This window comes from Notothenia rossii (genome assembly GCF_949606895.1).
Source record: "Notothenia rossii genome assembly, chromosome: 2".
In the NCBI taxonomy this organism is placed as follows: Eukaryota; Metazoa; Chordata; class Actinopteri; order Perciformes; family Nototheniidae; genus Notothenia; species Notothenia rossii.
Window position 1 is genome coordinate 30,980,040 of NC_136904.1, and position 25,596 is coordinate 31,005,635.

The 25,596-nt window shown below is 42.2% G+C and overlaps 1 protein-coding gene across 1 annotated transcript in view; it reads right to left on the reverse strand.

The window, feature by feature from the left end:
* Nucleotides 1–16,988: 16,988 nt before the first annotated feature.
* Nucleotides 16,989–25,596, reverse strand: part of LOC307030154 (protein kinase C-binding protein NELL1-like) — a gene marked incomplete at its 5' end in the record, with an annotated part of 327,739 nt that continues 319,131 nt past the window's right edge. Inside the window, 3 exon segments of the mRNA XM_079666422.1 lie at nt 16,989–21,749; nt 23,508–23,732; nt 24,056–24,232. Of these exon segments, the coding sequence (XP_079522548.1) occupies nt 21,699–21,749; nt 23,508–23,732; nt 24,056–24,232 (453 nt within the window). The 3' untranslated portion in view covers nt 16,989–21,698.

Genomic DNA, 25,596 nt, shown 5'->3' on the forward strand with positions numbered 1-25,596 from the left:
CTTTCAAAACTCTCCTGTCATTGACCGGAGAATTTGGGTCGATTTTGTATTCAATCTGGCCATTAATATTCCAGTGAGACGAAGTACGTACATTGACCGGAGTGATCCCATGTTAATGTTGTCCAAATACCGGAACATTCCCTAACCTTCCTCCAGAGCCCAGTTCAAAAACTTTAAGTTTGGTAAGAACCATGCTGGGGGGTCTCCAGGCAACAAAATGTATCCGAGCCAAAGTGCACATACAGCGGATGAATTCCTCCATGAAGTTACACAGCCGTTTTTTTTCTGAGTCCTCTCAAAAACCGGGTTTCCGATTTCGTGCAGAAGGTAGCTTGTAAAACATGAACGGTTTTTTACAACGGAGGAGGGGAAGTCTGGATTCCCCTCTCCGTTGTACCTTGCAACGGGGTAGGGGAAAAGTGTTCGGCGCTTCGTCCCGAAGCGCCGAACACTTTTCCCCTTCTCCAATTTTTCAGATCCCCTCTCCCATGTAATTTTAAAAGTTCAGTTTTTGATTATTTTAACATATAATTGACCGTTTTCTTTCATTTTTTTTTCATTCCACGGGTGGGGGCCTATGGCAGGCTGCCTATGAGCTCCCAAATTTGGCCCGGATCATCCGGGATTTGTGGGATAAGCTCCATAAACTGACAAAGTCATCCAAATATGTCGCTTTTATCGCCCAAAGATATATCATGCAAATACATTAAAATAGTAAAAGGTACAATTGTGCTCGGCATTAACCGGAATTTGATTTATATAGCCCCCAAAAAATAATTAAAAATCATTTTCGTGGGGAAAAGTGTTAAAACGCCTGATTAAAGCATTTGCGGGACCCCAGCGAGCTCCAGACTATGTGCATTGTGTCGGGGACCCTGGATAATGATAAAACACATCATTTAAATGCCAAAAACACCATTAAAAGTCACTTTTAGGGGCAAAAAACAGCCTCTGTCCACTTCGTTAACAAACTGATGGGGAAAAGGACAAAATCGTGATTAAAGCATTTTGCGGGACCCCAGCGAGTTCCAGACTATGTGCATTGCGTCGGGGACCCTGGAGAAATATAAAACCCATCATTTAAATGCCAAAAACACCATTAAAAGTCACTTTTAGGGGCAAAAAACAGCCTCTGTCCACTTCGTTAACAAAGTGATGGGGAAATGGACCAAATCGTGATTAAAGCATTTCCGGGACCCCAGCGAGCTCCAGACTATGTGCATTGTGTCGGGGACCCTGGATAATGATAAAACACATCATTTAAATGCCAAAAACACCATTAAAAGTCACTTTTAGGGGCAAAAAACAGCCTCTGTCCACTTCGTTAACAAAGTGATGGGGAAAAGGACCAAATCGTGATTAAAGCATTTTGCGGGACCCCAGCGAGCTCCAGACTAGTTTCATTGTGTCGGGGACCCTGGATAATGATAAAACACATCATTTAAATGCCAAAAACACCATTAAAAGTCACTTTTAGGGGCAAAAAACAGCCTCTGTCCACTTCGTTAACAAAGTGATGGGGAAAAGGACAAAATCGTGATTAAAGCATTTTGCGGGACCCCAGCGAGTTCCAGACTATGTGCATTGCGTCGGGGACCCTGGAGAAATATAAAACCCATCATTTAAATGCCAAAAACACCATTAAAAGTCACTTTTAGGGGCAAAAAACAGCCTCTGTCCACTTCGTTAACAAAGTGATGGGGAAATGGACCAAATCGTGATTAAAGCATTTCCGGGACCCCAGCGAGCTCCAGACTATGTGCATTGTGTCGGGGACCCTGGATAATGATAAAACACATCATGTAAATGCCAAAAACACCATTAAAAGTCACTTTTAGGGGCAAAAAACAGCCTCTGTCCACTTCGTTAACAAAGTGATGGGGAAAAGGACAAAATCGTGATTAAAGCATTTTGCGGGACCCCAGCGAGCTCCAGACTAGTTTCATTGTGTCGGGGACCCTGGATAATGATAAAACACATCATTTAAATGCCAAAAACACCATTAAAAGTCACTTTTAGGGGCAAAAAACAGCCTCTGTCCACTTCGTTAACAAAGTGATGGGGAAAAGGACAAAATCGTGATTAAAGCATTTTGCGGGACCCCAGCGAGCTCCAGACTAGTTTCATTGTGTCGGGGACCCTGGATAATGATAAAACCCATCATTTAAATGCCAAAAACACCATTAAAAGTCACTTTTAGGGGCACAAAACAGCCTCTGTCCACTTCGTTAACAAAGTGATGGGGAAAAGGACCAAATCGTGATTAAAGCATTTTGCGGGACCCCAGCGAGCTCCAGACTATGTGCATTGCGTCGGGGACCCTGGAGAAAGATAAAACACATCATTTAAATACAAAAAACACCATTAAAAGTCACTTTTAGGGGCAAAAAACAGCCTCTGTCCACTTCGTTAACAAAGTGATGGGGAAAAGGACAAAATCGTGATTAAAGCATTTTGCGGGACCCCAGCGAGCTCCAGACTAGTTTCATTGTGTCGGGGACCCTGGAGAAATATAAAACCCATCATTTAAATGCCAAAAACACCATTAAAAGTCACTTTTAGGGGCAAAAAACAGCCTCTGTCCACTTCGTTAACAAAGTGATTGGGAAAAGGACCAAATCGTGATTAAAGCATTTGCGGGACCCCAGCGAGCTCCAGACTAGTTGCATTGTCTTGGGGACCCTGGATAATGATAAGACCCATCATTTAAATGCCAAAAACACCATTAAAAGTCACTTTTAGGGGCAAAAAACAGCCTCTGTCCACTTCGTTAACAAACTGATGGGGAAAAGGACCAAATCGTGATTAAAGCATTTTGCGGGACCCCAGCGAGCTCCAGACTATGTGCATTGCGTCGGGGACCCTGGAGAAAGATAAAACACATCATTTAAATACAAAAAACACCATTAAAAGTCACTTTTAGGGGCAAAAAACAGCCTCTGTCCACTTCGTTAACAAAGTGATGGGGAAAAGGACCAAATCGTGATTAAAGCATTTTGCGGGACCCCAGCGAGCTCCAGACTAGTTTCATTGTGTCGGGGACCCTGGATAATGATAAAACCCATCATTTAAATGCCAAAAACACCATTAAAAGTCACTTTTAGGGGCAAAAAACAGCCTCTGTCCACTTCGTTAACAAAGTGATGGGGAAAAGGACAAAATCGTGATTAAAGCATTTTGCGGGACCCCAGCGAGCTCCAGACTAGTTTCATTGTGTCGGGGACCCTGGAGAAATGTAAAACCCATCATTTAAATGCCAAAAACACCATTAAAAGTCACTTTTAGGGGCAAAAAACAGCCTCTGTCCACTTCGTTAACAAAGTGATGGGGAAAAGGACAAAATCGTGATTAAAGCATTTTGCGGGACCCCAGCGAGCTCCAGACTAGTTTCATTGTGTCGGGGACCCTGGATAATGATAAGACCCATCATTTAAATGCCAAAAACACCATTAAAAGTCACTTTTAGGGGCAAAAAACAGCCTCTGTCCACTTCGTTAACAAAGTGATGGGGAAAAGGACAAAATCGTGATTAAAGCATTTTGCGGGACCCCAGCGAGTTCCAGACTATGTGCATTGCGTCGGGGACCCTGGAGAAAGATAAAACACATCATTTAAATGCCAAAAACACCATTAAAAGTCACTTTTAGGGGCAAAAAACAGCCTCTGTCCACTTCGTTAACAAAGTGATGGGGAAAAGGACCAAATCGTGATTAAAGCATTTTGTGGGACCCCAGCGAGCTCCAGACTAGTTTCATTGTGTCGGGGACCCTGGAGAAATATAAAACCCATCATTTAAATGCCAAAAACACCATTAAAAGTCACTTTTAGGGGCAAAAAACAGCCTCTGTCCACTTCGTTAACAAAGTGATGGGGAAAAGGACCAAATCGTGATTAAAGCATTTTGCGGGACCCCAGCGAGCTCCAGACTAGTTTCATTGTGTCGGGGACCCTGGATAATGATAAAACCCATCATTTAAATGCCAAAAACACCATTAAAAGTCACTTTTAGGGGCAAAAAACAGCCTCTGTCCACTTCGTTAACAAAGTGATGGGGAAAAGGACCAAATCGTGATTAAAGCATTTTGCGGGACCCCAGCGAGCTCCAGACTATGTGCATTGCGTCGGGGACCCTGGAGAAAGATAAAACACATCATTTAAATACAAAAAACACCATTAAAAGTCACTTTTAGGGGCAAAAAACAGCCTCTGTCCACTTCGTTAACAAAGTGATGGGGAAAAGGACCAAATCGTGATTAAAGCATTTTGCGGGACCCCAGCGAGCTCCAGACTAGTTTCATTGTGTCGGGGACCCTGGATAATGATAAAACCCATCATTTAAATGCCAAAAACACCATTAAAAGTCACTTTTAGGGGCAAAAAACAGCCTCTGTCCACTTCGTTAACAAAGTGATGGGGAAAAGGACAAAATCGTGATTAAAGCATTTTGCGGGACCCCAGCGAGCTCCAGACTAGTTTCATTGTGTCGGGGACCCTGGAGAAATATAAAACACATCATTTAAATGCCAAAAACACCATTAAAAGTCACTTTTAGGGGCAAAAAACAGCCTCTGTCCACTTCGTTAACAAACTGATAGGCAAATGGACAGAAGGGGGAACACGGCCCAGCCGCTGCTCCGCTGCTCCAGACTATGTGCATTGTGTCGGGGAGCCAGGTCAAACCCCTCCATGCACACCGCCAGAACCAGAACCTCACGACCCTGGTGACCTTAAAAGGTGTTTGTCTTTGTTTGTTTTTGTATTCCACATAGACAGGCTGGGGTTCAGCACCACGCACAGAGCCTACCCGCTACCTCCAGGGCGCATCACCACATTTTACAAGCCAGGAAAGGTGCATGGATCCTGGGTAAACATTGATTAAGTGTTTTTAAATGTGTGGAACAGTGTTTTGTCACTTTCAAAACTCTCCTGTCATTGACCGGAGAATTTGGGTCGATTTTGTATTCAATCTGGCCATTAATATTCCAGTGAGACGAAGTACGTACATTGACCGGAGTGATCCCATGTTAATGTTGTCCAAATACCGGAACATTCCCTAACCCGTCTTACATGAGGGACAATCACGGGCGCAGTTGTTGCTCATGACTCCAAAAAAATTCTGTGCTTCAGTACTGTGCTGGATTGCTGAAGAAAAGAGGGAGCAGATTGCCGGGCCTCCTTCCTATTATACCGGAAGGAGGCCCGAGGGGGGGGCCCACCTTGCGGGTGGGCGTGGACTACAAGTGTTTCAGTGCTGCGCGGGGGCGCAGGGGGATTACCCAGTAGCAATAGCCTTAGAGGGCGAAGCCATATACGAAATAGAACGCTGTCACGATTCTCATGTCATGTCACGTTTCTATGTCTAGGTTTGGGTGTTTTGCTGTTCTCCCTGTCATGTTTTCCTCCTGGGTTATTGTCTGGTCCTTTTCCCTGTGTTTTTCCTCCTGTCGTTAGTTTCCCTGTTGTGTCTAGTTGTCTGATTGTGTTCACCTGTGGCCCTTGTGTTTCTCCTCCCCTGCCCGGCTGTTTCTCATCTTGTGATTACCCCTCCCTGTATTTAATCTTGTCTCTTCCTGTGTTCAGTGTTGGTTCGTCTTTTGTTTGTGACCTAGTTCACCGTGGAGTGTTTTGTTTGTCCATGTTTGATATTAGCCCTTGAAATAAAGGAATTATCAGAGTGATCTGCGTTTGGGTCCTGCCTGCTCTTCGTATCAAACGCTGGGTCATTTTAACCATCTTTTCTGTGTTGCTATGGGTTTTTTCCATCGCTTTTGTGTTACAAATATCAAAACAATAACAAAATATATCCGTTGTAAACTAAACTTTTTTACAGAAAGGGCAAAAGGCTAGACGTACTTTGGTTGAACTATGTGGCTACGTCCCTGCTTTTGATAAATAGGTGTGCGATTTGACATGCCAGATTGACTGAAAATTCTAAATATTGGTCATGTTGGTAGGATTGGGTAGGCGTGGTGCTACTTGTTGGAACGTGGGTTGGGGGGGGGGGGCATTATTGATCAGTGCCCAGGGGCCCCTCGTTGAAAGATTAAGATTAACGCCATTGATCTGTGGAGGATCTGCCGCGGTTTGAGGGCCTGCCGTCCACCCATTTCTGCTTCTGCTGGTGGTGGTTCCCACGGCTGAAGGCTGCTATCCACCTGCTGTTAGAGGCCTACTCCCACCTGTTGGGTGCTACTGTGCGGGGGAGGCCTGGTCTGGAGATACCGCGGAGAAACCGGAGTGTTGCCACACTGCTGCTTGCCTATTTCCTTGCTGCTGTCCTGACGTGGTTTTGCTTCGGGAACATCGTGGATGCTGTTGAGCTGGACTGGGAAAATGGCAAATGTCGTGTTTCTGCTGTGCCTTTTTTTGACTGTGCTGGACAAGGAGAAGTTCGCTAGTCATCCTGAAAATTCTGCTGGATGCGGGTCCGTTCTGCCGCCCGCAGTGGACATCCCCTGTACAGGTTCGGATGGGTTGCACAAACAATTGCTAGTTGTACTGTCGCGGACATTCATTTCGTCAAATGTCTGTCTTTCTCACATGCCTGCCACAATGGTCCTTCAGAATTGTTTTTTGAACTCTAATCTCACTTTTGCGAAGTTTGCTGGTGACTCTAGAACAGCTGAAAATGTATGTGTGTTGATTAAGAGGAAAAGGTGCTTGGTATTTTTATTGTTGTTACTATCAGGAAATGTACAGCCAAATCCGGGTCCACCTGGTAGTTTTAGTCAAATAGCTACTCCTGCTGATTTTATTTCTAGATCGGGGTTAGGTTTAATTCATTTAAATGTGCGCAGTCTGTTACCTAAATTAGATTTTGGGCGAGTTCAACTGATGCTGATGTCATTGTCTTATCAGAAACGTGGCTAGACAAATCGATCTTGGCCTCTGACATTTACATAAATGGTTACAATGTATATCGCACTGACCGTCCTAAAAAAGGTGGTGGCGTTGCCATTTATGTGAAAAATAAGTTTTGTGTAACAAAAATGGTTTCCAAATCTGTTAGTAAACAACTAGAATTTTTAGCTGTGAATGTCGAAGTAACAAAGGGTCAACAGGTCATGGTGGTGGGTTGCTACAGGGCCCCCTCGGCTGTCAAGGACTCCTTATCTTCATTGGCAAAACTGTTATCTCAACTTTCCTACAAGGAAATAGTGCTGCTTGGTGATTTTAATTGGGACTGGTTAACTTCTGTGTCAGAGGATTTTAAAAACCTGTGTACCTCTTTGAACATTACTCAGATTATAGACAGTCCTACTCGCCCAAATATTAAGTCCCCAAATAAATCCTCCTTAATTGATCTAATTTTAACAAATGTTCCATATAAATACTCATCTGTGGGAGTATTTGCTAATGATGTGAGTGACCACTGTGTTGTAGCCACAATTAGGGACACTAAGGTCCAAAAAGTTAAACCACGCATCATCACAAAGAGAGATAAAAAACACTTAGTGGAGCAGGTTTTTTTACATGATCTGTTTGATTTTGATTGGGGAAAAATCGATCTGTGTGCTGATGTAGAAACTGCATGGTCTTATTTTTATCTTGGTTTTTATAAAAATTATAGATAAACATGCACCTCTGCGTAAATTTAGAGTGAAGGGACGAAACAATCCCTGGTTTTCTGCTGAACTGTCCAGTCTCCTTCATGAGAGAAACAATGCCTGGGCAAAGGCTAGGAAATCAGGCTCAGAGGTAGAATGGCTACGCTTTAGGCAGCTAAGGAATAGCTTTACTTCAAATGTCAAAAGTGCTAAGTCAAAGTACTATTTGTCAGTTACCACAGAAAACCTGAATAATCCTAGGAAATGTTGGAAAGCCATAAAATCGATTTCCACTGGTGATATCCCAAATGAGCTACCTCCGTGCCTCACCACAGCATCTGGCATTATATCAGACAGGGCCACCATGCTAAATTGCTTTAATAAGCATTTTGTCTCTTGTGGCTCTCTGTTTGATTCTGTCACTGACTGTGCTTCTGCTTCTGTGAACGCTCCAGTCCTTGACTCTGAACAATGTGGTCTGGAAAACCCATTCAGTTTTACTCCTTTAACTGTTGGTATTGTCCATGAAGCTTTATCCAAGTTAGATCCTAAGAAACCGGCTGGCCCGGACAACGTAGAACCTTTCTTTTTAAAGATAGCTGCAGATTTTATTGCTCCACCTCTTACTTCTCTTTTTAACCTCTCCCTCAGCACAAATACAATTCCTAAAGTATGGAAGTCTGCTTATGTCCTGCCTCTACTGAAAGGAGGGGAGGCAACTATTTTAAATAACTATAGGCCAATCTCTAAATTGTCAGTTTTGGCTAAGGTGCTCGAACGACTTGTGAGTGAACAAGTAAAGGAGTTTTTATGTATAAATGATATCCTGTCTAAACATCAGTCAGGCTTCAGGAAGAAACATAGCACCATCACTGCAACAATGAAAGTGGTAAATGATATTACTAGTATGCTAGATAATAAACAGAGTTGTGCAGCTCTGTTTATTGACCTTTCCAAAGCGTTTGACACCGTTGATCATCGCGTCTTAAAACAGAGGCTACTCAGTACTGGCATATCCAGCCATGCAGTGGGGTGGTTTGTGAACTACCTCTCTGAAAGGTCCCAATGTGTTCACTTTGATGGGCTGTCTTCTGAGTGGTTAAACGTTGCTAATGGTGTTCCTCAAGGTTCTGTTTTAGGTCCACTTTTATTCTCCATATATATCAACAGTTTAGGTGAAAATGTGGATGAAGCTACTTTACATTTTTATGCGGACGATACCGTGATGTATTGTGCAGGTCCCTCCATTCAGGAGGCGGTTGTTAAATTACAGGCTGTTTTTAACATTATTCAGACTCAGCTCTCTGAACTAAAGCTTCTTTTAAATGTGGATAAAACCAAGATAATGCTCTTTTCAAAAGCTAAAAAGACACCAGAGCCTGTTTTAGATATTGTATCAATGCAAGGAACAAAACTTGAAGTTGTTGCCTGTTACAAATACCTTGGTATCTTGCTTGATGACTGTCTCTCTTTTAAACTTCATGTCAATAACCTGCTTAAAAAACTGAGGGTTAGGCTAGGTTTCTTTTTCAGGAATAAGTCCTGTTTCTCACTTGAGGCCAGGAAAAGGCTAGTCACTGTGACCTTTTTACCTGTGCTGGACTATGGTGATCTGCTGTATATGAATGCACCTGCCAACTACCTGAGCAAACTAGATGCTGCGTACCATAGTGCTCTGAGATTTGTCACAAACTGTAAAGCACTTACTCATCACTGTACATTGTATACCAAGGCAGGTTTACCATCACTCACTGTACGGAGGCTCAGTCACTGGTACACTTTTATCTATAAAGCTATGTTGGGCAAACTCCCGTATTATATCTGTTCATTGATAAAGCAGAAAGTTGTAAGCAGCTATTGTCTGCGATCACAGGATATAGTCTTGTTAGATGTGCCAAGAATAAGGACTGTCTTAGGTAAGACAGCTTTTATGTGCGCAGCTCCACTTGCTTGGAACAGTCTACAGGCAAAATTGAAATTGAGCATTTTTATTTCTCTGAATGTATTTAAGGCATGTCTAAATGAAATGCTTTCTGACACTCTGGGTATTTGTAAATGTTGAATATGTAAATATGATATCCTCTGTTGTTTGTATGTTGTTTTTATGTTTCATGTGGAACTAAATGATGCAGGTCTCCCTTGTAAATGAGATCGATGATCTCAAGGGACCAATCTGTCTAAATAAAGGTTTGAAATGAAATGAAATGAAATGAAACCGGAAACAGCAGTATATTTGATTTTGTTAACACTGTAAACTTGACAGCTTTTTAACCCAAACCACCGACTGGTTAAAGCACGTTATTACACGTTTAGAGTAATTGCAATGCAGGTAGATTGTGTTGCTTTTTAATAACTGTTTAAAATGCCTTTTTTCTTAATGTCTTTCATTTTTGTAAAGCACTTTTGAATGTGTTATTTTTTATGAAAACATTTATAATAATAATGCATTTATTTTATAAGGCGCCTTTCAAGGCACTCAAGGTCGCCGTACAACAAGGTTAAAAACAATTTTTACAAACATAGTTAAAAGCAAAACACAGTTTAAAAACATAACTACTAAAAACATACAGCTTGCATCACAGGTCAGCCATACGCTTGCCTGAACAGGCATTTACATATTAACAGTACATACAAAATAGGAGGAAAGTAGAAGGTAAATGATAGAAATATAGAATAGAACATATCAAGAAGATACTGTAAATGATATCTAGAATAAAAATGTACCCCCAAAAGAAGTGAAAGTATGAAGTACTGAACGTGATGAATTCTTACCTTGTGGGATGCAGTGGAAATCTATGGATGAAATGAGAGGTTAATACATGTGAGGATTTAGACATATTGATGCTTCCTAGGCATCCTTCCTGGACGTACAGGGCTTCCTGGACATACAGGGCATCCCGGACGTACGGGGCATCCCGGACGTACGGGGCATCCCGGACGTACTGGGCATCTCGGACGTACCGGGCATCTCGGACGTACCGGGCATCTCGGACGTATGGGGCATCCCGGACGTACGGGGCGTCCTGGACATACAGGGCTTCCCGGACGTACGGGGCAACCTGACTTAGCAGGGACACATTTTATACAGACCTAAAGGTTACGACCTGGACGTATAGGGTTAGACATGGCAAGGATAAACATGAGCCGCGGGGCGAATATACGTGCTGACATGCTAAGAACCACCACCAGTTATATGCATACGTACCAATTTTAAGGTTGGAGAGACCTTTGGATAGCCAACATGGCACTGAGGTCCGGACGAATGTAGGATGAGAAAGCGGAGGAGGACCACCGTCCGAGTTGTTGCAGGGATGAGGATGAGACGCCTTGATTCGCAGCGGAAGTAGCTGCACCTATTCTAAATGAATGCCCCATGTATAGGAGGGGTGATAACCCGGATTTAATGAGAACTTGCTTTAAATAGTGATTGAACTGCCGTTGAGTTAAGGGAAAATTCCCTGAGATAAGAAATAATGGTGAGAGAGGATTAGAGGTAGGTCTAAGCTGTAGGAATTTGATCATGGATTTATAAGGGCAGAACGGGGAGTCGTTGCAGGCGGAGATGACGGAGGAGGCGCCGCCGCATTTGGAGTGCTTAAGATGTAAGCTAAAATGGCTGGCGTGAAAGGATATGTCAGAAAAGCTGACTTCTCGATTGGAATCGAACTTTACTTCATAGGTGATATTCACAGCTCCTGAGGATCCAAACTCTCTTGTGGGCTGACTGTGGTGATCTATGGATGAAAAGAGAGAATTATACGGGGACAGAGAAGACAGTTATTGACTAGCGTAGGACTAGAGTGGGATAGGCATGGATAGGCATGGATAGGCATGGATGGACGCGTCCTGGCTCACGCGAGCATCAGGCCCTTCCGGTCAAACATGGAAATAAAATGCGTGGATGTCACATCCTGGCTTGCAAGCCTGAGACCCTTCCGGTCAAACATGGTTGACATGGAATGTGACCTGAAATGAAACATGTGACACGACATGGCCTGCGAGAGTAAACGTGCCTGTGATCTTTAGATTTAATGATACAATTAGAATTCGGATAGAAACATGACAATGATATGTGAGCTGATATGCTAATGACACCACCACCAGTTATATGCATATTTCCCCCAAAACAAAGAATGTGCAGTGCACGTCCTTAAGGTTTTTTTTTTTTTTTTCGATGAACACTTACCACTAGGATGCAAAAATATCGGGTTTAGGGTTCGAGAGATCTTTGGATGGCCAGCACGGCGCTGATGTCCGGGCGAAGAGGGAGATGTAGACAATGTAATGCAGCTGTGAGCATGAGTACAGGGATGCATGAATATCATAACCTGGCTTATCGCAAGCCATGTGAGCATGAAACCAAAATATAAATGAAGTGCAATATGCGCAGCATAAAATGATGTACGCTTAAGTAAATACTGAAACATGACCCGTGATATAGGACTAGCTTAATTAGCAGATTAATTACGCCACGGTGAGACATAGATGCTGATATGCTTGATTGGGTGATTAAGACTGTCTTCTATCATCTTACATGAACTTCTCTTTCTCCCTGAAAGAAACCCCCCAAAACCAACGGATGGCAGCATCCGTGACTGTGAAGCTTGAAACTGCGGTACTTACTGAGCATTGTGATGGGTAGTAGTCACCCGAACTGCATAACTCCATGCTGTAACACGTTACACCCAACACTGCCTGGAACTCACCTTAACCCTGAATTAAAGGCAGCAATGCATATAACGAACATCTCGTGAATTTGTTGCAAACTGCCTCTTGCCAGCGCTACCTTGACGCCTGTTTTAGCGGTGAGGCGCAGGGAAAGGAGGCGAGCCTGCTGTGCACTGAACCTGCTAGCCGCCTATGACGCACTTAGTGTCAAGTACTGGCTACTGAGCCGGGAGGAGAAGTAGCTTCAATGGGATGTAACTCGAGCCCTGCCTGCCTGCAAGAGGGGTTGTGGTTGAAGCCAGAAGTGGGTGAAGCTTCGCAAGCGATGAGGGCCCGTTCCGCATGAAGGCCGGAAGTACCGCATTAGAGCGGCCCTGATGCCAGTGAGGCCCTCTCGAGAGACTGAAGTAGTGCGTCAATTGTTTGCCTGAAGTAGCCCATTTCCATTAAGCCGGAGGAACTTCCGTGGAGCCCGATGTCCTTGTCTTTTCCTCCCGCGTCCGGGTTTGCGGAGTGGCCGGCTGGAACCGCTAGTCGACTGGGGAACGCCGCCTGTAGCTTAATCCACAAGACTGCGGAGCTGATGAATATACCTGAAGCTGGGACGAAGTCCTGCTGCTGCTTGCGCGTTGACACCTGGAAGACAGCTGATGGAAAAGGGGAGAGCATAGAGGGATTAACAGGTGCAATAATTAGGCTTGTGAATGGAGGGAAGTGATAGGTTAGCTGAGGAGTGGCGCTCCCTATCATTTAGTGAAGGGAGCGAGTATTGCCATGACGCGCAATACGAAGTGATAGGTCTTCCTGCCTGAACTTGCGCTGAACTTAATTTTAATGGTGGAGGTACACACATATTTATAGATGTCTTGTTGAGGAACCTATGACCCAAGTTTGTCATCATTGCATAACTACACCGTAGTTGTGTATATGATATGTCAATAAACCTTTGAAAATCTTGAAAGGGATGTGCAAAATAGCCATACAGTTTTTGATGAACGATTAGAGAATAACGAGTAATGAATATGCTTTATAGGGATCTGCAGGTAAATTTTTTGTCTTCTGAAGCACCAACTATCAAATATCTCGCCTGCTTGTTTGCACTTGACAATCACCTTCACTGAATTCTACTCAGGTGTAACTAAAGTCTGATTCTGATTCTGAGTCTGGTTGTTTATATTTCACATCATTATTCCAAATCTATAAAGTAACTAAAAATAAATGTAGTGGAGTAAAAATATCAGGTTAACCTTAAGGAAAGCCCTCAGGATTACAAATGACCCCCATCACCAGCCACAAACTGTTCTGTCTGCTGCCGTCTGGCAGGCGGTACCGCAACATCAGGACTAAAACCACCAGACTCAGGGACAGTTTCATCCCACAGGCCAGAAGACTATTAAATACCTGAACTTTGAAACAGCATCCACAACATTAATCTGGCTGCTACTTAGGAATTATTTGTCAAATATATCATATTCCAATCACTTGTAGACTCTTATTGCACTTTTTCAGTTTTTCTTTTTCTTTTTGTATTTACTTGCACTATTTTTTCTGTGTATCTGTTGTATTGTGTTGCACTGTTGGAGGAGCCTTTGACCTAAGGGGGTGGGGGGGAGGACACGTTCGATTCCAGTTTTGGATAGTGTGCTGTTGATGGCATTCATTCCATTTCAAAGTGCTGTTTGACGCTCTGTGTAAACTTTGCACACTGCCACTCCAAAATCCAATCACAGGGCTTGAGAACTAATCACGGGGTTTGTCAAACAGAGCACGTGGTGTAGTCCCAAACGATAGCAGAGGATTATGGGTAGGGTGTAGTGGCTCTTCTGCCATTCTAAACTCCGAAAAAATATTTGTTTTTCCAAATCGAAGGGGAAAAATACAAAAGCATTGTACACAATTTAAACCAATCAATGTTGTATAATTAACAAGCATGATCTGGTGTTTTTGAGTTGATGAGTAGTGCAGATATCACTGTAAAATCAATCAACAGTAAAGAGAATACTTACTTCCGGGTGTAAAATCCTCTGTTATCCAATGGGAATGGACGCTCACATTGCCTTTAACTGCCGCCGACATGGACCGATGCGGTGCTTCCCTGAGCGTCAAATACCGCCGCCGATGGGAATACATTGCAATCAGTTGAAAGCTCTTTGCGTCTGTTTATGAAGCTGAAGGAGCCTCGGCGCGTCCCAACTGCACGCGATAGAACCCTGACCAAGCGTCGCTCCTGGACTTTCAGGGAGTGAGACTGTGTTGTCTGGTTTACTAATTGTACCCTTGCTTGAGCATGGAATAATGTAATTAATTTTGTGAGTCTAAATATTGATTTATTTCATTCTTTACACTTTGGATTTAATGTAACATCCAAACATAATGCATAAATATTAATCACATCAAACATCAGGAATATTGACTCGGCAGGCGGGTTCTTCAGGTCATACAAATCTATTAAATGACACACACACACACACACACACACACACACACACACACACACACACACACACACACACACACACACACACACACACACACACACACACACACACACACCCCCACACACACACACACACACACACACACACACACACACACACACACACACACACACACACACACAACACTGGGTTAAATAAACACTGATCCATCGGATCATAGGTCAATAGTGGCGGCGTGATTCGCCTTGTCACTGGCAGCTGCACTCTTTAATTATACAGCCATTGATTGGTCAGGATGTCAATAAGGCATTTAAGCAGCTTAATCCTCAATGTATTACATTAGCAATATGCACATAGCTTATGAATTCATTCTCAGCCTGAGGTGGAGCAGTTGTATCTTTTGCCTCTTGCTGTTCAATACAGCTGCTCGGGGTTTTCGTGAAATGTCAATAGAAATAGGAGAAATTGATTGATTTGATTGCTGGTGGCTAGGGGAAGCATTCGTGGAGGAGGGGGGCGGGTTGGGGGGACTGCAGAAGCTACTTTCTGTTTTGCTGAGCTGATGCCAAACTGCTAGCTCTATCTGCTGTCGCCACCCACCCTCCAAAGAAATCTATCAGGAAGAGTAAGATATCTCATCAAGTTAAACAGCTGATGGAAAAAACTATTTGCAATTTTGTGCTGTTATGTCAGGAGTCAGGACATTCATGCAATTCTAGCTCTATCTTGCTTCTCCTCCCCCCTTTCCTCCCCCTCAGCATCTACACTGTAGATGAGAGTTGTTGCTGAGAGAGTCACTCCATCACCTCTGTGGCGAATTCAAAGGTTCCAGTCCATGAATGGTAAGCACCTTTGGGTGGAGTTGGTCCCGGCCGAGGGTAGCAGGAGCCGGGAAGGACAGGGAGCGCTGGGCCAACACTCAGAGTGACCAGCCAGAGAGTGGAGAGAACAACAGAGCACTTGCTTCACAGTTGATTGACAGTAGGTTAATTGACTGAACCCTCACTAGAGAGCAGCCCCCACAACCCTGTCTCTCCAGAGGCATCTCACTTCACCATCTCAGATGAAGACGTTCATACTGATCTGTGGGAGGCAAATGTTCATGGAAATGCACTGGGACTGATGACATAAAGGGAACTATTAGTATTGAAAGTGTGTATTCTCTGATGTGTTTTAAGATCTTATTTTACATTATTGTAGTTTCAATATATCTTGCTGAACTGGGACACTACATTCCCCAATAGGGTTGTGTGTGATGTTAGTGTAGTCACAGAGATAATCATAATAGTAATACAATACAAGGTCAACATATTGAGTAGGACATGTTAATTGTTGCCTGGATTGTGTTTGATTGCAAAGTCAAAGAGAGGAGGTATTGGTTGGTTGGATGTACATTAAACCGAATATTTGAATCATCATGTATGACCTCCTGCATTGTTAGGATGAGGCTACTAAAACCTTGAGTTATAGTAAAAACGAAAGTGAAATGCTTTGATCAGCCAGTGTAAGAATCATAACCATACAGTACCCTGTTCCAAGTCTGTAAGCTCAAAATGTTAGAATGAACAAATACATTGAACCCGGTGCAACATAGCCACACTCGCGGCAAACGTGTGGAGAATGTCTTCCTGTCAGTCTATAAAAAGGTTCAAACTGAAATGTATAAAGAAATATTAAACAGATTTAACACAGAAACTGATTTATACAGACATTCCGTTTTCACAGAGGATGAACCTGTCTGACTTTGGTGTTTACCTGATCCTTCTTGTTGGACCACCAGCATGAAAACTCTGGAGTTATTGAATGTTCACAGAAAATCATGTTTTTTATGTAGCTTAGAGTAACTTGCAGCTATTTTTAAACACCTCCATGTTTGTACTTAGTATAGTTTAATTATAGGTGCTTTTTGTGTGCAATGTAATAAATGCTGCAGGAAAATATGTTTCATGCTGTGAAGCATGAACATTCTTTTCCTCCCACAATGTAGCTTCAAAAGTGTTTCTTTACCGGCCTCCTGTTAACAGCACAGCGGCGCTCTCTTAAACCATCAAAAATAATGAACTTATCTGTACTGCTACGCAGCCTTTCATACATTTCCTGAGGGAAATAAAATAACAGCAGTATTGATAAAAGTAGAAACATGAAAGTAATTTCCACGACTCCATCCCAATGGTGGGATTGACTTTCATTTATGAAGCTTGGAAACATTGCTATCGTTTAAGCTGCCCGTGGATGGCGTGATGGCGAGCCATCTAAGCGTCTTTGACAGCTGCCATATGCAGAATCTGTCCTGGCAGTCATCTTCACACTCTGAAGCAAAAGACCAAATAAAGTAAACAACTAAAATATTTATTAACAGCAAACTCTTATCACGACACAGTCTTCAAGTCAAATGACACTTAACCCTTTGGGTACAATAAAGTTGGCCACTTTGATCTGGAGAATAAACAATGAACAGACCTCGAGGATTCCTCCGCCGTGTTCCTCTATCAAAAACATGAACAAGCACATCAGGATCTAGAAGGTCCAAAACTGCTTCTTTTAAAAAGTCAGACATTAAACACAATGGCTTGCTTTTTTTGTGTAGGAACTGAGTCAAGAACAACATTGTCATTTTCAATATTAGATTTTTTTTACATGTGTACATAGTTCTATTTTCGGGCTCTTATTAAGAATGTTCAGTTCATACAGACATGTGTTGGAAAAATAAAAACGTGTGAAGTGAAGTCTGTCCGGGCTCCTCGTCCATTTGCAAAGACTCCTGGGACTGATGCTGGTCTACACTTATCTGGAATTCAAAATTCTTCAGATCTGTCTGGGACACACTGATCAGAAATCTGTATACACAGGCGAGTCAAATACACAATGTTGTCTAATGTTGCCAAACGGTGAAAAGACATTAAACTATGACCAATTATAAAAGGGTTAAGGCAAGAATAGAAAAATAAAGAAATAGTAAAAACAATAGAAATGTTGCTTCTCTGTCATAATCGACATGCAACTCTCAAATCCTAAGAAGCTGTGGTAGTGAGAATTATTCACATAGTCGTACTCTCTTTACAGAACCCTTCACTTTACACAGTATTTACAGCAAAACAGAGCCTATCCCACAAAAAGTAGTCACTGAAATTAACATGTTATTCATGAACACAATGGTAATTAAAAAACTGTATAATTGTATCATATTGTCAGTATGTAAAAACATTTACACAGAGACTTGCAAATAGTGTTGTACAGTAGTCATTATATCCCATATCAAATCAATCAACAGAGCAATCCAAAAACAGCGTTTTCAGTGATCCTTTGTACAAATGTCTGCTTTTGATTGCTGTGTTGATGGGTACAGATTTAATTTACATCACTTGTTTTTCTTTTGTGTCACCGTACTCTGTGCACAGTTGACCTTTTTAGTTTTACAAGAGGCATAGTGACTTTGGAGGACAGTACAGGGAAGAATGCTCAAGTGAGACACAAACAGATGTGGTGGCAAACAAAGACGAGGATATTGTGTTTGAGGGGTCAGAGGGGCGGCACACCTCGCTGCATGCAACTGTCCCCTTCAGAGGTTCAACAACCAGCATTAACTTTCCCAAAGTTACAGCACACAGGGAGGAAAAATATGTTCGAAACACGACCAGAAACAAAATCTAGTGTGACATTATCGTGTAAGTTTAGAACAGGGGAGACTTATTTTAAACTTCAAAGACCAAAGTCACCTAATCAATACGTCAATGTTTTTCCCTTTACAGCTAGTGTAGGCATTGAAGACACAACTGAACGCACACTAGCGGTGAAAATGACAAGATCATTAAATTTAGATTGACTCTTTACCAGAGGAAATTATTGTGATATTGAACCATAACATTCAAGAAGTGAGTCTGCAGAAGTGAGTCATGTCCTGCCTTTAGAGACCTATGGCATGCTCATATTTGTGTTTGTTTCTTGTCACTAATTTAAAAGGTGTTCTACTGTACATGCACTGTTTTTGGCTATGATAGAGTGATGTGGTAGCTAGTGGCTCACGTTAAGTTTTATAGTAACACAAACCACATGGCGAGGTGGGCACAGATGTGAGTTTCATGCCTACTGATAGGTGTTGTCTTAAAAATGTGTCCAAGTTGGTGTGCTTGGATTCAGAGTGTTCCTGACTTTGATACAGAATACTATTTTTCTTAAGAACTCCAGCCGGTTCGCTTTACATAGAAAATGATCTTTGATGAAAACAAATGAAGGTTTCATTTTCACTCTGAAGGATTATCTCAATCTGTGGAGGCAGTTTTTCATTCTGAGGCAGCAAATTGATTCTCCTGGAAGAGGAAGAAAAAGTCCTGATACCTACAACGCTGCTGTTATCAGGTAATCATTTCATGGTTGAAGCATAATTCATGGCCCCAACACGTAGTTCGCATTTTAAAGTTTGCTCTATTTTAACAAACATTTGAGACAGCGTTCAAAATGCCCCCTGGTTGTCTGTAGTGGGAGAAAAAAAACAGACAGTGATGGACACACAGGGTGGTAACAACGAACGACACTTGACGGAAACGTTTTCAGACAAGCTTTTAGATAATGGAGAGAGGTGAGGACGGGGGGACCGCTGCAGCGTCAGAGCTGTGAAAGAGTGAAGTGCACCAGACTCTCTGGCCTTATTAAGCCTTGCCGTCTGTAAACAAATTCAACACTTGGTGACCTCCTGGCATACTCAAATCCAAGCCTGCTTGACATGGCTTTAATTACACCCACCCTCCTGCTCTTTCTCTGTTGGTATCTCTCTCTCTCTCTCTCTCTCTGCTACTCTTTGTGTGCCATCTGCTTCAGAGCTAAGTAGCCCAGGGAGACGCCAGAGAAGTCTGACCCACACGAGCTCTGAAGATTTTAACAATAGCTACGACTGCTGCTTCATCTAGCCTGCAGGGATCTTTTGTTCACCATTGAACTGCTTACACATGCTTTTGATATCATAACTTGTTATGACTGGCAGTCAATCACATCAGAGAGGAGACTCTGAGGCTGAGGGACGGCAGCGTTAATGGCTCAACAGACAACAGCTATGGGTACCACTTTACAATAAGGCTACCTTTATAAAGGGTTTACGAATAGTTAGTAATTCATTTATTAATTAGGTTGTGAACACTTTATAAATCATTAATAAGCTTTTATAAGACATGAGATAAACAGGGCAACTGTGACTGGTTGCTTGCCAAATAGTGAGCCCACATTTATCTATACTGCTAAGCCTTATTATTATAAATGGTCGTGACTCATTAATAAATGGGAATGTGTTTTACACTTTACAAGTCTCCCTTTTGGCAGTTATAAATGTTAGTAAGTCATAAATAAATGGTCATAAAGAGATGCCAAGAAACATCAAGATGAAAGGGGGGGAATCAACTCTGTGAACAACAGATACCAAGGATGCTGGCTTATGAAGAAGACGAAGTAAGCAAAGTAGCCAATATAAGGCTTAGTCATCTTTCCAAATAGTGAGCCTGTGTTGATGTATGAAATCTATTTTATAACTGGTTTATACATGGTTCTTAATGATTAATAAAGTGTTTACAACCTAATTCATAACCTATTTATAAACCCGTTATGAATCCTTTATAAGGGTAGTCTCATTGTAAAGTGGTACCCAGCTATGTCCTAATTCAGAGCCTGGATCTGATGGATGTGACTCACAAAGGCAGGACAGTTAAAGTAACTGAAGGCTGGGGGTTGTTTGAAACAAACCACGGACACCCTCAGTTCTGCAATTACAGAGAGGGGCGAGACAGTGGATTCTACAAATGGGGTTAACAGTGAACACTTTCAGACAACCAAACATGAGAGAAGAAAAAATGGTTTCTTAACAAGATGTGTTCCATTTCTAACACTGAGACACTGCTTGATGGCCCGACAAGCACTTCACAATCAAATCACTGTGACACTTCAAGACAGCACCTCCTTTTCCAGGTGACATGATCTGCCTCACAGAGACCAAAACTAATGATGCGTCCTGGTGCTGCTTGTAAAAACTCAAAGTGCCAGTAACACGTGAAGAATTGAGAACTTCATTATGAAAAGGAAGCATTTCATCCTATGGCCCTGATATTCATAGAGGCCTGAGTGTGAAACGCATCAGACAGAATCTGTACTTTTAGGGCAAATTAATTCAACCCCAACAAGTCGCCTAGTTAAAATAAGTATGATGATACTGTATCCAACGTTCCATTAGACAACTGACTGGTGCACAATGGGGTCCCCAATTCCAGGAATTTCATAGTTACATTTGGAGGATCGTTCACATTTGGAACAGGCCTTGCCCTTTGATATTTGACATGTTTAGATACATAGACATTGCAGGATCCAGTCCCTGAAGTTGAAAAAGCAGACAGCTGCTGAGTGTGGATGGAGTAATGTCGTTGATAAACAGAACTAGATACAGATGAGGTATTTTTCTAGCTTTCCCAAAGTTGTGATATCCTCTTCAAACTATTTTCTGCTTCCCAGAAAACCATATCAAATGAGGGTGGATTACTTTTGTGTTACCACAATGATGAATGTTTTATGACAACTTCTATATTTTGCAACACGGAGAGCCGGAACATCTCATAGTCTATTCTGTTTTGAATCCTTTCCCTTATGACAGCACTTTGATGCTCTGTTTTCAGATTGGAGACATGCTAAACACGCTTCCTTAAGACATTTAGTGAAATGGAAACAACACAAAGACACATACACAACACAGTGACTGTGTGAGAGCAACTATGGCCTCAGTCTCCTTCTGAGACACACACACACACACACACACACACACACACACACACACACACACACACACACACACACACACACACACACACACACGCTCATTCTAACTGCAGCTGTTTGTCGAGTCACGGCATAAAAGCACAGCCTTCACACCCCAGTCTTTCCAGTGCATGCTTGTATTTTCGGTGCAAACACTGGCATGCACAGGTGTGAGCGTGAGTCTGTTATATGAATCCAAAGGGAGCGTCATCAGATGGAGGTGGGGGCGTGGCAGTGAGAGGACAGGACGGGGAGAGCTTTAGTTGTTCTGAAGGCAGTCGAGATCCACCGAGCAGCAAACATTCCCATTCTGAGCGCCGCAGCATGAAAAGACAGGAAAGATAGAGGGTGTTAAATATACTGCAGAGTTTATGATATGCCGTAATGTTGCATGTCACAACACGATTCAGAGTCTGCCTGGCCATAATCATTTGAAATACTTAGACGCAATAGAGGGATCTTGAAATGAGGTCTATCATTTAGTTTGAGGGTCAGTGCACGCATTTTACCAAAGGAAAAACGTTATCTTCTACTAGTCATATCTACCCATTCAGTTTCATGATTATCGGCTATGGCTATGAGATATTCTTGTGCCTCCAAGCAGGGTGACATTTAGAAAAATGAAGAGTAGGGGTTTCCACAGAGATATTCCCAGTTGTCAATAACAGACCTCACTGCAGTGAAACCTTTTTTATAGGAACTTTTTTACTTAGAAATAATCACCAGATATCAATATCTTAGAAGACTCTGTCGCATTAGACTCACTGTCACACTGTCCTCATCACTTGCAGTGAGATATATTTAATATTAAAACATTTTGGAGCACATCAATCAAATATATATATTTTTTAAATGGCACCATTGGGCAATACAAATATAAACCATATATCTTGCAAAAATAATGTTACATGTAGCTTAAAAGGCACATAATAAAGAAAGCTTCCTGCATAATCACATCATGGCAACATAGACATACAATATAAACATGAAGCAATATGTAGCTCAAATGCATTCATCAGGCATAAAGCAGAAATCTGCCGTTCCAAGATTCTTAGCTGAACTGACCCGTAAAGTCAAGGCGAATAGCTAACTGACCGGGCTAATGGAGCCTGCGCATTCTGACTATGGGGGGCTTCAGCTTTGGCTGAAAGCACGGCCCCCCACTGCTCAGAGGAAAATCTCTGTCTTTACTAACAGTGATGCAGCGCACTGAGAGCAGAGTGGGTGATCCCAGGCCTGAGCTCCGACTGTAGCTGTTACCACTCGCTGTGACCCCAGCGTGAGCGAGCACACTACAGCGGCTGGTTAGAACTTTTTGTTAAGCTCAAAGAATTTGACAAAAGTATAGAAAGTTTATTTATGTTACCACTATACGAAAACACCTGCCATGTGATATTAATTATGCTTTTGATTCACATATTCTATGTGCTGATTGAACTTGATGGGCAGAACTGAGGGAAAACAGATTATTTTTTAAATGTGTAGGGAGATGATCTGAGTTATAGTGGCATGTTCCTGACACATTGATTTGCAAAATAAGTCATTTTAAGACTGAATATACTTTCATCATCTGTGCAAATCAAATCAAATGTATTATCATCTTAAAAAAAGACAGACAAGCAGACGTTCTATCACAAATAAACTCACTGCAGCACAGTTTTCAGCTTGAACGCATTTGTACAGTACCAATAACCTATAATGCCTATCATTATTTGTGTCATTGTAAAGGTACAGAGCCATTTTATAAATGACCTAATCTGAATAACGTTTAATTAGCTGCTTTCGATTTTACTACATGTACAGTTGCCTAGGTGCAGAGTTGGAGACATTTTAGATCCGTTGAAAAAACTTTTCTCCTTAAGGGAAACTCAGCAAGAATTATTTCTAAAAATGACCAAGTAAATACATTTGAAGTTGTTGAGGAGGACCCCCTTGAAAATGAGTTATCGAGGGGTTTTTCTAATAAGGAATTTCCAACAATACAAATTGTTTTGATCTTTTAGTTGAACACTGAATTATCGACACTGATTAGACAAATAACGTCATTGTGGTTGTGGCTTTGACCTACCTTACACTCGCAGTTAGTACAGGGTGAGTTGGTCATATGCCATATGTCCCCGCTCAGGCGGACGGCGCCTGCGGGGTCCTGACACGTCTGCCGGATGTCGTACGGCAGGTTGTCTGCCAGGCAGGGGTCTGTGACGCAGCGCGGGCAACACTCGCCCTCCGCCACCGCCGTGTACTCGCACATCAACACGGGGCAGACCAGAGGCCAGCTGTCCACCTCCCCCTCCTGAGTGAGGTAGAGAAAGACAAAGGGGGCGCCAATGTTATTGTGTGTTGATTGTTTTGCTGTGACTCAGCTGATCAGGCTATTTCAGTTACAGCTCTCACACTGATTTGTTGCCACATCGCTAATTAGAGAGGTGATAATTATCAAAGCCTTCAGTGCATACATAATTAGAAGCAGAACGTGTGTTGAACAAAGCCCAGCTCTGAGCCTTGTGTTACAGATTTTTTGTTTTTTATGTAATCAGTTTATTCTAACAAACGACATTCAGGGATTCAATATGAACACACATGTTTGAGCGTGTGTATGTGTTCCTGTGAACTGACCATGCAGCGGCACTGCTGGCAGCCGTACTGCCAGGACGCTCCGCTGCGATAGAGTGTGCGTCCGCTCTGATCCAGACACTGGCTGCTGGGCCTGTTGTCACAGCCGGGACAGCAGAACAGGTCCTCCTCTGGGTCTCCACAGTCACAGGGTCTCCTTCTGCAGTACGTCTGCCCGTCCTGCGGGTCAGAGGGAGGTCACAGCATCAGGGGACACACACACTAAAGTCCTGATGGTAGCCTGACTCACTGCAAGTAGCTGACCTCACAGAAATAGCGCAAAAATCCAAATGTTATAGTTAGATTTAAATTTGGTGTAAATACTTGTCTTTAGCATCCTTTTTAATGAAAAATTGTTTTTTAAAAATGATTATTTTTTATTATCCTTATATATTTCCTTTTTTTTCCTACCTACTTTGCAACACATCTTTTTAGATTGTTTATGTTCGCACCACCAGATACCAAAGCAAATTCCTTGTATGTGTAAACGTACCTGGCAATAAACTTGATTCTGATTCTTTGCCTGATGTCCTTGGCTGAGAAGCATTTCTTCATCTTTGAATAGGTAAGGGATATTTACCACAGGGGTCATTGTTACCGCAGTTACATGGTGTTCGGGAAAACACCTATTGCATTAATTACTTTTTAAAAATAGAAACAACACCCCATTTAGTTAATTAGCAACTTTCAGCTCACATGCTCATCAAATAAAGAACACTCATTTGTTAAATACTCAGTGTTTTATAAATACAAAGTCTAAATACAGACACTACCAATATTGGCTGAAAGTTTAGGTGTCGAAAAGGAGTGAGCAGCAATCACAACTATTTGATAATATCTGGGATATAAACCTAATGTGTATAGGCAACTTCATAGGGTCAATGAGAAGACCAAACGTCAGCTATTGTGTGTGAAGCAGTATAGAGAATCATGGATGCTGACACCAGACAAAAAGAAAACAGAAAGCAATACAATTGATAAGATCACAGTAAGCTCTGTTTATCTCTTGTAAAATGTCTAGAGTGGGGGGTGACACAGATGTTGTCACAAGTTTATTAACCCATGGGAACATTTCTCTACCGTTGCATCCCTGGCGGTTAACCCTGCCTTCAAGAGCTGTTGAGAAAGATCCAGCAGTGTGGTAAAAGTGAAGGGTTTAAGGATTCCCTGAAGCCCTGCATGTCTTATCAGAGCCTTTTCATCTTTGAAAAGAATATCATCCTGGAGAGAACACTGAATGCCCCATCAAACAAATCCAACACTTAGGAATATGATCACGGAGCATATCTAAAACCTCTCTCAGATGCTTTTAGTGAGAGCTAGTTGAAGCAATTTGACGCTCCCAAAACACAATTTTTGTATCAATTACTTCCCATTTGTTGAATTCTTTAGGAAAATGTGTTTTTATCACACTTGTTCATGGTAAATGAAGAATACAAAGGGAAATAATACGTTGATAAATTGAAAGGCAAGCGTTGGACACATGAGTATTATGAATAGTACGATGTTAGAGAAAATGCGTTTGTTTGTTAAGGACGTTGTGA